Source organism: Anomaloglossus baeobatrachus, chromosome 2 (assembly GCF_048569485.1).
Source record: "Anomaloglossus baeobatrachus isolate aAnoBae1 chromosome 2, aAnoBae1.hap1, whole genome shotgun sequence".
Classification (NCBI taxonomy): domain Eukaryota; kingdom Metazoa; phylum Chordata; class Amphibia; order Anura; family Aromobatidae; genus Anomaloglossus; species Anomaloglossus baeobatrachus.
This window is the reverse complement of record NC_134354.1, coordinates 737,434,690-737,447,811: the sequence shown is the minus strand read 5'-3', so window position 1 is coordinate 737,447,811 and position 13,122 is coordinate 737,434,690. Positions and strand designations below refer to the sequence as shown.

General features: G+C 47.2%; 1 protein-coding gene across 1 annotated transcript in view; it reads left to right on the top strand.

The window, feature by feature from the left end:
• IFT88 (intraflagellar transport 88) overlaps positions 1-13,122 on the top strand; it is a 161,605-nt gene that overhangs the window by 55,612 nt on the left and 92,871 nt on the right. Inside the window, exons 11-12 of the mRNA XM_075337401.1 lie at positions 11,934-12,048; positions 12,313-12,544. Of these exons, the coding sequence (XP_075193516.1) occupies positions 11,934-12,048; positions 12,313-12,544 (347 nt within the window). The remainder of the gene's footprint in view (positions 1-11,933; positions 12,049-12,312; positions 12,545-13,122) is intronic.

The window sequence follows — 13,122 nt, the reverse complement described above, 5'->3', positions numbered from 1 at the left end:
CCACTTTGGCGACATTTGGCTAGCAAGCGTCAAGGACCGTTGGGTGAGAGATATTCTATCTCACGGGTACAGGATAGAGTTCAGTTCTCGTCCGCCAACTCGTTTCTTCCGAACTTCTCCACCACCAGACCGAGCCGATGCTCTGTTGCAGGCGGTGGCCGCTCTAAAGGCGGAAGGGGTGGTGACCTCCGTCCCTCTTCAGGAACAGGGTCACGGTTTTTACTCCAATCTGTTTGTGGTCCCAAAAAAGGACGGATCGTATCGTCCCGTCCTGGATCTGAAGTTGCTCAACAGACACGTAAAGGTCAGGAGGTTCCGGATGGAATCCCTACGCTCCGTCATAGCCTCAATGTCTCAGGGAGATTTTCTAGCATCAATAGACATCAAAGATGCGTATCTCCACGTGCCGATTGCACCAGAGCATCAGCGTTTCCTACGTTTCGTCATACACGACGAGCACCTACAGTTCGTAGCGTTACCCTTCGGTCTGGCAACAGCCCCCCGGGTCTTCACCAAAGTCATGGCAGCAGTAGTAGCTGTTCTGCACTCGCAGGGTCACTCGGTCATCCCGTATCTAGACGACCTGCTTATAAAGGCATCCTCTCAAGAAGCATGCCAACACAGTCTGAAGGTGGCGCTAGACACTCTCCAGACTTTCGGGTGGATTATCAACTTTCCAAAGTCTCATCTAACCCCGACCCAATCTCTGACTTATCTTGGCATGGAGTTTCATACTCTATCAGCGATAGTGAGGCTTCCACTGGACAAGCAGTGCTCGCTACGGACTGGAGTGCAATCTCTCCTTCAGAGCCAGTCGCACTCACTGAGGCGCCTCATGCATTTCCTAGGAAAGATGGTAGCAGCAATGGAGGCAGTCCCGTTCGCGCAGTTTCATCTGCGCCCTCTCCAATGGGACATTCTGCGCCAATGGGATGGGAAATCGACGTCCCTCGACAGGACTGTCTCCCTCTCTCAGACTGCCAAGGACTCTCTACGTTGGTGGCTTCTCCCCAACTCATTGTCACAGGGAAAGTCGTTCCTTCCCCCGTCCTGGGCAGTAGTCACGACAGATGCGAGCCTATCAGGGTGGGGAGCGGTGTTTCTCCACCACAGGGCTCAGGGTATGTGGACTCAGGAAGAGTCCACCTTGCAGATCAATGTTCTGGAAATCAGAGCAATCTATCTTGCCCTGCGAGCCTTCCAACAATGGCTGGAAGGCAAGCAGATTCGGATTCAGTCGGACAATTCCACGGCGGTGGCGTACATCAACCACCAAGGGGGAACACGCAGTCGCCAAGCTTTTCAAGAAGTCCAGCGGATTTTGACGTGGGTGGAAAGCAGAGCGTCCACCATATCTGCAGTTCACATCCCAGGCGTGGAAAACTGGGAAGCGGACTTTCTCAGTCGCCAGGGCATGGACGCAGGAGAATGGTCCCTTCACCCGGACGTGTTTCAACAGATCTGTCGCCGCTGGGGGTCGCCGGACGTCGATCTGATGGCGTCACGGCACAACAACAAGGTCCCAGTTTTCATGGCACGGTCTCACGATCACCGAGCGCTGGCGGCAGACGCCTTGGTTCAGGATTGGTCGCAATTCCGACTCCCCTATGTGTTCCCACCTCTAGCATTGTTACCCAGAGTTCTCCGGAAAATCAAGTCCGACTGCCAGCGAGCCATACTCGTCGCTCCAAATTGGCCAAGAAGGTCGTGGTACCCGGATCTGTGGCATCTCACGGTAGGCCAACCGTGGGCACTACCAGACCGTCCAGATCTGCTGTCTCAAGGGCCGTTTTTCCATCTGAATTCTGCGGCCCTGAACCTGACTGTGTGGCCATTGAGTCCTGGATCCTAGCGGCCTCAGGTTTATCTCAGGGAGTTGTTGCCACAATGAGACAGGCTAGAAAACCATCCTCAGCTAAGATCTATCACAGGACGTGGAAGATATTCTTAGCGTGGTGCTTGGCTCAAGGGTTTTCTCCCTGGCCATTTGCATTGCCAATTTTTCTTTCCTTCCTGCAGTCTGGGTTGGAAAAAGGTTTGTCCCTTAGCTCGCTTAAGGGTCAAGTCTCCGCGTTATCCGTATTCTTTCAGAAGCGCTTGGCACAGCTTTCTAAAGTACGCACGTTTCTCCAAGGAGTTTGTCATATCGTTCCTCCTTACAGACGGCCATTGGAACCCTGGGATCTGAACAAGGTTCTCCTTGCTCTTCAAAAGCCGCCTTTCGAGCCCTTGAAAGAGGTTCCCCTTTCTCGGCTTTCACAAAAGGTAGTTTTTCTTGTAGCGGTCACATCTCTTCGAAGAGTGTCCGAGCTGGCGGCGTTATCTTGCAAATCTCCCTTCCTGGTGTTTCACCAAGACAAGGTAGTACTGCGTCCAATTCCAGAGTTTTCTCCCAAGGTGGTTTCTTCCTTTCATCTCAATCAGGATATCACTTTGCCATCTTTGTGTCCGCATCCAGTTCACCAATTTGAAAAGGGTTTACATCTGTTGGACCTGGTGAGAGCACTCAGGATTTACATTTCTCGCACGGCGCCTCTACGCCGTTCGGATGCGCTCTTTGTCCTAGTCGCTGGTCAGCATAAGGGATCGCAAGCTTCCAAATCCACCCTGGCGCGGTGGATCAAGGAACCAATTCTTCACACATACCGTTCTGCTGGGCTTCAGATTCCATCTGGACTGAAGGCCCATTCTACCAGAGCCGTTGGTGCGTCCTGGGCGTTGAGGCATCAGGCTACGGCTCAGCAAGTGTGCCAGGCGGCTACCTGGTCGAGTCTGCACACGTTTACCAAACACTATCAAGTGCATACCTACGCTTCGGCAGACGCCAGCCTAGGTAGACGGGTCCTTCAGGCGGCGGTGGCCCACCTGTAGGAAGAGGCTGTATGACAGCCCGTTCATGTGGTATCTTTTTACCCACCCAGGGACTGCTTTTGGACGTCCCACTGTCTGGGTCTCCCAATTAGGAGCGAAAAAGAAGAAGGGAATTTTGTTTACTTACCGTAAATTCCTTTTCTTCTAGCTCCAATTGGGAGACCCAGCACCCGCCCTATCTGTTTTTAGGGTTTCGTTTTTTCGGGTGCACATGTTGTTCACGTTGTTTCTTAAGTTCTCCGATCTAGTTATCGGATTGAATTTGTTTTTGAAACTGTTATTGGCTTTCCTCCTTCTTGCTTTGGTACTAAAACTGAGGAATCCGTACTCCTACGGGAGGGTGTATAGCCAGAAGGGGAGGGGCCTTACACTTTTAAGTGTAGTTCTTTGTGCGGCCTCCAGAGGCAGTAGCTATACACCCACTGTCTGGGTCTCCCAATTGGAGCTAGAAGAAAAGGAATTTACGGTAAGTAAACAAAATTCCCTTCTTTTTGTGCAGCCACAAAACGCTGCATGCTGCGTCCTTTCCAGCAGCTGGACACAGAAATTTCGCCGCACAACGGATGCAACGCAAGGGCATATGGCACAATCCGGCGCTAATACAATTCAATGAGGAAAAAACGCATCCAGCGACGGATCCATTTTTCGCTGGATTGTGTGAAAGCAGCCTAAGGGAAGGAAACCTGTAAACATTTGTATGCTTTTCTGGTTGGAAACAAATGTATCAAAACTAAATATGTGAATCCAGCCTAACGTGGAACATTTTATGCTGGATTTCAGGATTATCTTGAATGAGCGTTCTTAAGAAGTCCAGTTTCACAAGAACGTTACAGTGTAAATAACCTTCTAATCACCTATTGGACGAGGAAAACACTTTTGTCGGGTGAAAAGATCTTTTGTGTAAACAGGACCAGCACTTCCGAGAACTATGGCAGCCTATGTGCACTGAATGATGTATTGCAGGTTGTTCAGTGGGCATCATTTACTGTGGTCAGTCTGTGTATATAGACTATATAAACTATCATCAATAAATGTTTACTGATCAGCAGATGTTTTTAATCAGATCAGTTTTTGTCATTTTTAAGATAATAGTACACACATTTAAAGCATTAAATGACCCCACACACACTTAAGGTGGTGTCACACACAACGACAACGACGTCACTGCTACGTCACCATTTTCTGTGACGTTGCAGCGACGTCCCGTCGCTGTGTGGGACATCCAGCAACGAGCTGGCCCCTGCTGTGAGGTCGCCGCTCGTTGCTGAATGTCCAGCTTCATTTTTTGGTCGTCGCTCTCCCGCTGTGACGCACAGATCGCTGTGTGTGACAGCGAGAGAGCGACGAAATTAAGCGAGCAGGGAGCAGGAGCCGGCATCTGGCAGCTGTGGAAAGCTGTAACCAAGGTAAACATCAGGTAACCAAGGTGGTTACCCGATATTTACCTTCGTTACCAGCCTCCGCCGCTCTCACGCTGCCAGCGCCGGCTCCGGCTCTCCACACATGTAGCTGCAGTACACATCGTGTAATTAACCCGATGTGTACTGTAGCTAGGAGAGCAGGGAGCCAGCGCTCAGTGTGCGCGGCTCCCTGCTCTCTGCACATCCGCAGCACAGCGACGCGTGTCGTTATGATCGCTGCTGCGTCGCTGTGTTTGACAGCTAAGCAGCGATCATAACAGCGACTTACAAGGTCGCTGTTACGTCACAGAAAATGGTGACGTAACAGCGACGTCGTTGTCGCTGTCGTTTAGTGTGACCCCAGCTGTACACCTACCCCATTACCACCCCAAAATCCATGCACTGCTTCAGTGAGCAAAGGGATAAACAGCTGTCCATCACCAAGTCCTTTCCCAGATGGCTTTTTGTACCAGGTCTTGATAGAGAACAAGTCTTGTAATAGAACCAATTGAATCTCTTTTTTTTTTTTTTTTTTTACAACAAAACCACATCCGACCAGGCGTATTTTGACATTGGATATGCAGAAAGCCACAAACCAGATACCCAATAGCAGTATCAAGTCACACCAAGAAATATCCTTGGCCAAGTTAAAGTTGGGGGACCTTAATTTGGCCTAACCAGGGAGCCCAGATATTCCTAATTTTTTGAGCTTCCCCTCTTTTTTGATTAACGTATTTCTTAAGTGTTATTCATCATGATTGGCGGTTATTTAGTTCCACCGTTGGTCCATGTTACCATACCCTTTTTGTGTTCTTACAGCTTTACCCAATCCCAAAAGTGTAAATGGCCAAGGGACTTGATTCTATCACTGGTTCAGCTTCTTCTTTGGCTGGTGTCTCAATTCCACATGCCCTTGTGAACAATGTAGATGGGCATCCACTACAGATTTTTGGTCCAGTTTAGACCATTTTCAGCGACTCTTCATGACACAAGTAGACTTGTCAGATTCTGCCAATCAGCATGACATCAGCAGTAATGCTCCATCGATGGATCAGACCAGAAGAGAAAGAGCTGCTCTGTTGATGTGAGGTCAAATGAAGACTGAGAATCACTGCCTGAGCTTGAGCAAAACGCCGCAGGAGAAGCAGGTAGTTATCAACTACCTGCCTGGTAAGTTCTTAGCCTGATCAAATCAACCTATAGTCCTAATGCGTTGATTCAGAGGAAGGCCTAATCCTGAGGAGCCAAATGCTGATGGCCTGATATTAGAGGCAAAAACCTTTCAGAGCAGGCGGTAAAATAGAAATGCTGAATAAGCCGGATTATTTCTGCATCTCTAGAACTACACCCACCACATTCCTTGTTGGGTTTTTATTTACAAAAATATAATGAGCTTTGAGACCGTGCACATTATGATTTGGATTTAGGCATTTGCATGCGTCCACACCATGACGTTCTCTCTGAGTAGCAAAGTGTGTTGAGTCTTGGTGATGACAATCCTCTTGGAAAGGTAATATAGATCTTACAGGCCCTCTCTCACCTGTTGAACTGTGTTACTTTGTATTGTCTATACTGTCTGTACACATCCTGACTTAAAATATTTTGTGACTGGACAACTTCTTTATTTTTTTAAGCTAATCTATGCTGTATTGTCATTTTAAACACACCTATATTATTATTATTATTATTATTATTACTAGAAGGTGGCCCGATTCTACGCATCGGGTATTCTAGAATTTACGTATTTTATAGTTAATGTATGATTTTTGTTATATATATATATATATATATATATATATATATATATATATATATATATATTATATAATATAGATGATGTTGTGTGTAGTTACCAAGTGTTTGTGTAGGGCGCTGTACATGTTCTGGGTGTTGTCTGGGTGTGGCGGGGGGTGAGAGCGGTGTTTGTGTGTTGCGTTGTGTGTGTTGCGTTGTTTGTGGAGCGCTGTGTGTCTGTAGCGTTGTGTGTGTGTGTGTGTGTGTTTTGGGGGGAGGTGCGTGTTGTGCGGTATGTGCGTATATTTGTGTGCCGTGGTGTTTGTGTTTTGGGTGTTGTGTGTGTGCGGCGTTGTCTGTGTAGGGCGGTGTTTGTGGTTCCCAGTGTGTGTGTGGCGGTGTGTGTGTGTGTTTTGGGGGGAGGTGTGCAACCCCCATCATGCTGCATCCCCCCTGCTGCGCACCCCCCATCGTTCTCCGTCCCCCATGCTGCGCACCCCCCATCGTGCTCCATCCCCCATGCTGCGCACTCACCATCGTGCTCCATCCCCCATGCTGCGCACTCCCCATCGTGCTCCATCCCCCATGCTGCGCACCCCCCATCGTGCTCCATCCCCCATACTGCGCACTCCCCATCGTGCTCCATCCCCCATGCTGCGCACTCCCCATCGTGCTCCATCCCCCATGCTGCGCACTCCCCATCGTGCTCCATCCCCCATGCTGCGCACCCCCCATCGTGCTCCATCCCCCATACTGCGCACTCCCCATCGTGCTCCATCCCCCATGCTGCGCACTCCCCATCGTGCTCCATCCCCCATGCTGCGCACCCCCCATCGTGCTCCATCCCCCATGCTGCGCACCCCCCATCGTGCTCCATCCCCCATGCTGCGCACTCCCCATCGTGCTCCATCCCCCATGCTGCGCACTCCCCATCGTGCTCCATCCCCCATGCTGTTCACCCCCCATCGTGCTCCATCCCCCATGCTGTTCACCCCCCATCATGCTCCACAGTTACACATCAGACAGTATACACGCACACATCTGATCGTATACACTCACACCCCACTTCTGCCTCTGCCCTCCGGTGTGCGGTCCCAGCAGCTGTGCTGCACGCAGTGCCCCTCTGCCTTCTGCCGACATGCACACACCCGATCGCATACATGCACACACCCGATCGCATACACGCACACACACGATCGCATACACGCACACACACGATCGCATACACGCACACACACATTGATGATATTGCACATACGCGCTCACACTCACAACATCCGGAGATACCACATGCTTCTGGCCATGTGATCCTCCGCCAGGGCCTGGAAGGGAAAGTCACTGCACGCACAGTATCGCCGACGAGAAGCAAGCGATATCACTGGATGTTGTGAGTGTGTGGATGCGATCTGATGTGTGTGTGTGAGGTGTGTGTGATCTGATGTGTGTGTGTGTGTGTGTGTGTGTGTGTCTGTTCTTATGTGTGTGCGTGTGTGTGTGTTCCGCCGCTGCAGGACCTTGATGCGCTCACCTGGGAGCCGGTGTACGCTGGTAACCATGCTACACAATATTACTCGATGTGTACCATGGTTACCAGCGTACCCCGCCCCCCGCTCGCACGGGAGCCCACACCAGCGTACGCCGGCAACCCCAGCAATGCGAGGGTATGTCTCGGCTGGGTTGCCGGCGTACGCTGATGTGGGCTCCCCGGGGGTACAGCACTCACCTGGGAGTCGGGGCTCCGTGTCGGTTCGGGGAATGCGTGCGGGGGCGGGGCCAGAGCGAGCGTGCAATGCGTGAGGGGGCGGGGCGTGGCCGAGTTGCCAATGCGTGCAGGGGGCCGGGGCGAGAGGCCAATCCGTGGGTGGGGCAAAGCCTGGGCGAGCGGCCAATCCGTGCGGGGGGCGGAGCCAAGGCGAGCGGCCAATCCGTGTGGGGGGCGGAGCCGAGGCGAGCAGCCAATGAGACGCTTGTCGCGGTAATGACAGAATTTTGGAGCAAGACAGACAGACAGAATAAGGTAATTATATATGTAGATTATTATTATTATCATTATTATATTTATTTTTTTATTTTTTATTTTTTTTTTTTGTTTGTTTCTAACATTTGTTCCTCTTGAATTATCACTTTATTCTCTGCAGCCTTTTTATTTACCTGCAGCTCAACCAAACATGACCTCTTTCTATGCTTGACTGCCGAACATGGCAGTCAGAGCTGACACCGCCCGGCCTCAGTGTCTAACCCCACCCTCTGCAAACCCATTACCTGTCAGTATTCTGCCCCAGCACCTGATAGATAAATGAATACTGTGTAATGAAAACTATATATAGTACCTAGTCTATAGTGGAGATATACACTGTGTGTGTGTGTAGATAAATATAGATATATAGAAATTTGAAATCCGCAAGGTCAATTTCTCTAGCAGTATGCATTTTATTTACAGATCAAATAAGATGAGGAAAATTCACAGATAAAAAGAAAAAACTCATATATGCATATATGATGCATTTCCAGAGTAAATTCTGTAAAAATGCATGTAATCAGCGCATGACTAGATCAGTAATTTTTTTTTTATCGAAGCTAACAGTAGTTTTATTCAAAACATGAGACACCACAAAGTGCAATCACAAACGCAATAAAAAATAATGCAAGTAACCTAATTTATTTAATTGATGCAGAAAACACTCATTGTGGGAACTTAAGGCCACGTTACACGCTGCGACATCGCTCAAGCGAACTCGTTGGGGTCACGGAATTTGTGACGCACATCCGGTCGCTGTAGCGATGCCGTTGTGTGTGATACCTTTTGAGCGATTTTGCATCGTTGCAAAAACGTGCAAAATCGCTCATCGGTGACATGGGGGTCCATTCTCTAATATCGTTGCTGCAGCAGTAACGAAGTAGTTCCTCGTTCCTGCGGCAGCACACATCGGGACGTGTGACACCGCAGGAACGAGGAACCTCTCCTTACCTGCCTCCCGCCCGCAATGCGGAAGGAAGGAGGTGGGCGGGATGTTACGTCCCACTCATCTCCGCCCCTCCGCTTCTATTGGGCGGCAGATCAGTGACGCAGCTGTGACGTCGCTGTGACGCTGAACGAATCGCCCCCTTAGAAAGGAGGCGGTTCGCCGGTCACAGCGACGTCGCAGGGCAGGTAAGTAGTGTGACTGGTCTGGGCGATGTTGTGCGCCACAGCCAGCGATTTGCCCATGTCGCACAACCGATGGGGGCGGGTACCCACGCTAGCGATATCGGTCACGATATCGCAGCGTGTAAAGCGGCCTTTAGGCTCAAGGTTGAGCGTAGAGAGAAGTCAATCGATATTCAACTGATAACCTTACATGATCCAGAAGAACGCAAAAACCAGACACTAAGCTCCACATTAGGGGAAAAAATCCTTTCCGACTCCACATACGGCAATCAGACTAGTTCCCTGGATCAACACCCCATCACAGAATCTAGTGTATTTAACTTGTAATACCGTATTATATCTTTCAAGAATAGCATCCAGGCCTTCATTAACCTTGTTTAGTGAATTGGCCATTATAACATCATGTAGCATTGGAGGAGATGGAAGAAAAGGATCTATCCGCGCTGCCAGAAGATCACTAAAGATCAACAGGGATTAAGACATCGGATTTTATTGTTCTACACGTTTCGGAGCAGTAAACCCCTTCTTCAGGAACAAAAATCAATAATGTACATATTTGTTCCTGAAGAAGGGGCTTTACAGCTCCGAAACGCGTAGAACAATAAGATTTGATGTGTTAATCCCCGTTGATCTTCAGTGATCTTCTGGCAGCGCGGATAGAGACTTTTCTTCCATCTCCTCCGAACCATCTCCCTGGGTTCTGCAGCAGCCTTCCTCAATATGTGGTTATAGTGGTTGTGTCTATAACACAACCGCACCAGGTTAGTGCATCTTTTAAAATTCTTTCTGGTACCACCGGATAAGACACCATTTGCGCCCCCCTTCTTTGTAATTTCAGTTTCACGACAACATGATATAGCAGATAGATACTTAGTATCACTGCTCTAAAGCCAGCTTTACACCTCACAATTAGGTGTGCAATCTCGTATGCGATGTGACACGCCCAGGTTGCATATGGGATCTTATGAGATCACACGTAGGTCGTTCATTTGCTGTCACCCGTGCGTTAATAGTCTATGTTAAATTGATCAATTTTGTGTGCGATCCTTTAGATCATGTGTTCTGTGACGTATGCATTGGGCACCCTTTTTTTTTTTTTTTACTTATTATCTTGCCAAGCGTGTGTAATGTGTAGGGATGCGTTTTTACTATGTCATCTGCCATTCAGCTCTGCTACATGGCCGCTAACAGCAGACACAGACAGCCATGTAGCAGAGCTGAATGGCAGATGACAGCAGACACAGAAAGAGCCGCACGATCCGAATGAACTCGGGTTAACTTCACCCGACTTCATTGTCATGCTGCGGCTCTGTCTGTGTCACATCCTGATTAGCGGTCACCCGTGAAGGACTCACCGGTGACCGCTAAACTCCTGAGTAACTGAATTGAGCAGCCCTCTCTCATATACTCACCGATCACCGGCACGGCGCTGCACGGCTTTCTCACTGCTCCGGCGGCTTTTACTATTTTGAAAAAGCCGGCCGCTTATTAAACAATCTCGTATTCCCTGCTTTCCCCGCCCACCGGCGCCTATGATTGGTTGCAGTGAGACACGCCCCCACGCTGAGTGACATTGTCACTAAATCATTTAAAACTGACAATGTTATGTGTACTGAGGAAATCAATCATCCAGCCCTTTTTTAAAAGTTGTCAGTGTCAGCCATTACTACATCTTGTGGTAGGGCATTCCACAGTCTGACTGCTCTAACTGTAAAGAACCCTTTCCTATTTAGCTGGCGGAATCGCCTTTCGATATACCATGATTTTATTTCCTTGGTGGTGGTTGACACTAGCCCCTAAAGTTGCTTGCTATATGTACTAGTCTTTTTCAGTGGCAGTTTTACCTAGTGTTGTATTTTTGTATTAACAAGCCACTTGCATCACCCTACATTTAGCTGCATTATAATTCAAGTGCCATTTCTTAGCCCAAGCCTTCATCTTACCTAAATTCTTCTGGTATATTTAGAGATTAGCGACCTTGCTGACCACTGCTCGTTACTCTATCGAGCATTGAGTTTCTCCAATGCGACTCAAGTACTGAATATAATAGAAGTCAGTGGGAAACTCCAATCATTTTCAAACTCACATGCTTGATTGAGTAAAGTGGTATGCTGAGCATGCCCGCTCATCACCAGTTATATTAAATTAGCCTCCTTTTGTATTGATTATCTACCTTGACTTTACTATATTTTGCAAATATTGAAATTCTACTCTGTATACCCTCTACATGGTTATTAAAGTGTATAAAAAGAAGACTGCCCAATACAGACCCCTGTAGTATCCAACTGTTAACTCTGATTCTATCAGTGTGTGTCCCGTTAGTAACCACCCTGTTTCCTGAACCAGTTGTTAACCCATTTGCATATATTTTTACCTAGTCCATTTTCTTTGTGTCGTGTATCATGAGATGATGGCAACATTGGAGCATCTGTTGGAGATTCTATTAAAAAAAAAAATCTAGATCAGCATGCATTTTTGCTTTTTTTCCAGTAAAATGATAGATGCAATGACAGAAATCTGATTGACTCATTTCTAGCAAACTGGTTCGGTCTCTCAGGTGAAAAATTTGTTACACCTACGAGTTCCAATTTTATACTTTTTTGAAAACAAAAAAAATGAATTCATAAGGACTGTTCACATAGATCTATTGTGCTCCGGTATTGCAAATAAATACTGGTTGGAAGTATTTAATGTTATTTTTGCAACTAAACATAAAGTATAATACATTAAACAACTTTTTAAACAGTAAATTTGGTTACATTTTTTTTTTTTTCTTTCAGGTCGCCTAAAAGTAAACATGGCAAATATTTATCTGAAGCAGAAGAACTACTCCAAAGCAATTAAGTTTTACCGTATGGCGCTTGATCAAATTTCAGGTGCCCACAAGGAGATGAGGTCAGTCGTTATCTTATATTATATGCATATACTGTATATATATTTTATTAAGGGTTCAACTGTATAAATCAGGTGTGTGCTATCAGATTGTTTTGTTTTCATTAGGTTGAAGCTATTTTGCACTGAATACTTTGACTCTACAATTTCTGTTTTCAAAGCTATGTCAAAGAAAAGCAAAAAGTGCAAAACATTAAACTGAAAAGTACAATAAATATACTGTAGTACGCTGGTAGTGAATATTAACTGTTGCATTGGTTTCAACAGGATTAAGATAATGCAGAACATCGGCGTGACTTTTGTCCGGACCGGTCAGTATGCAGACGCCATCAATTCCTTTGAGCACATCATGAGCGAGTCTCCAAATCTGAAGGCTGGTTTCAATTTGATCCTGTCTTATTTTGCTGTCGGTGACCGAGACAAAATGAAAAAGGCTTTTCAGAAGTTAATAGCCGCACCTCTTGGAATTGACGATGAGGACAAATATATTTCACCCAGTGTAAGTAGTTTGTATGTTTCGTTTTGGGCTGTGGACACGTAATTTAATATTGAGGTTTATATTTACTCACCTCTTTCTGAATACCACTGGAATGCTGCACTGAAGTGTCCTACTTCTGCATTCTGCAGGACTTTACTTCTCATCCATTGTGTTACTTACTAAGAGTGCCTGTTTTTTAAAGTTTTAGGGTATAATGGTACTGCTGTCTGCTCACCTCGTCTGACTGTGATTATTAACAGCAGCACCTGAGTTCCTTCACATCACATTCACGCTAAAGACCAGCCCCATACCATTATACTTCCTTCACCATATGGTACAGTAGGTACTTTACATTCTGTTAGTCAGCATTCTCCAGATGTGTGTTAAACCCATTCATAGTACCAGATCGTTAAGCTACTGCCAGATTCAGCTCTTACCCTAGCGTCCGTGTACTTTCCACAATATCGCAATTGATTGGTTTTGTCCATCGGGAGCCCAGCAATCTATTCCCCCATTGTGAATTTCTGTCATCTGCCTCTTTTTGGCTCTACTGTTGTTATAAATATTATCATTTCATAATAATTGCAGTTCACAGGGGT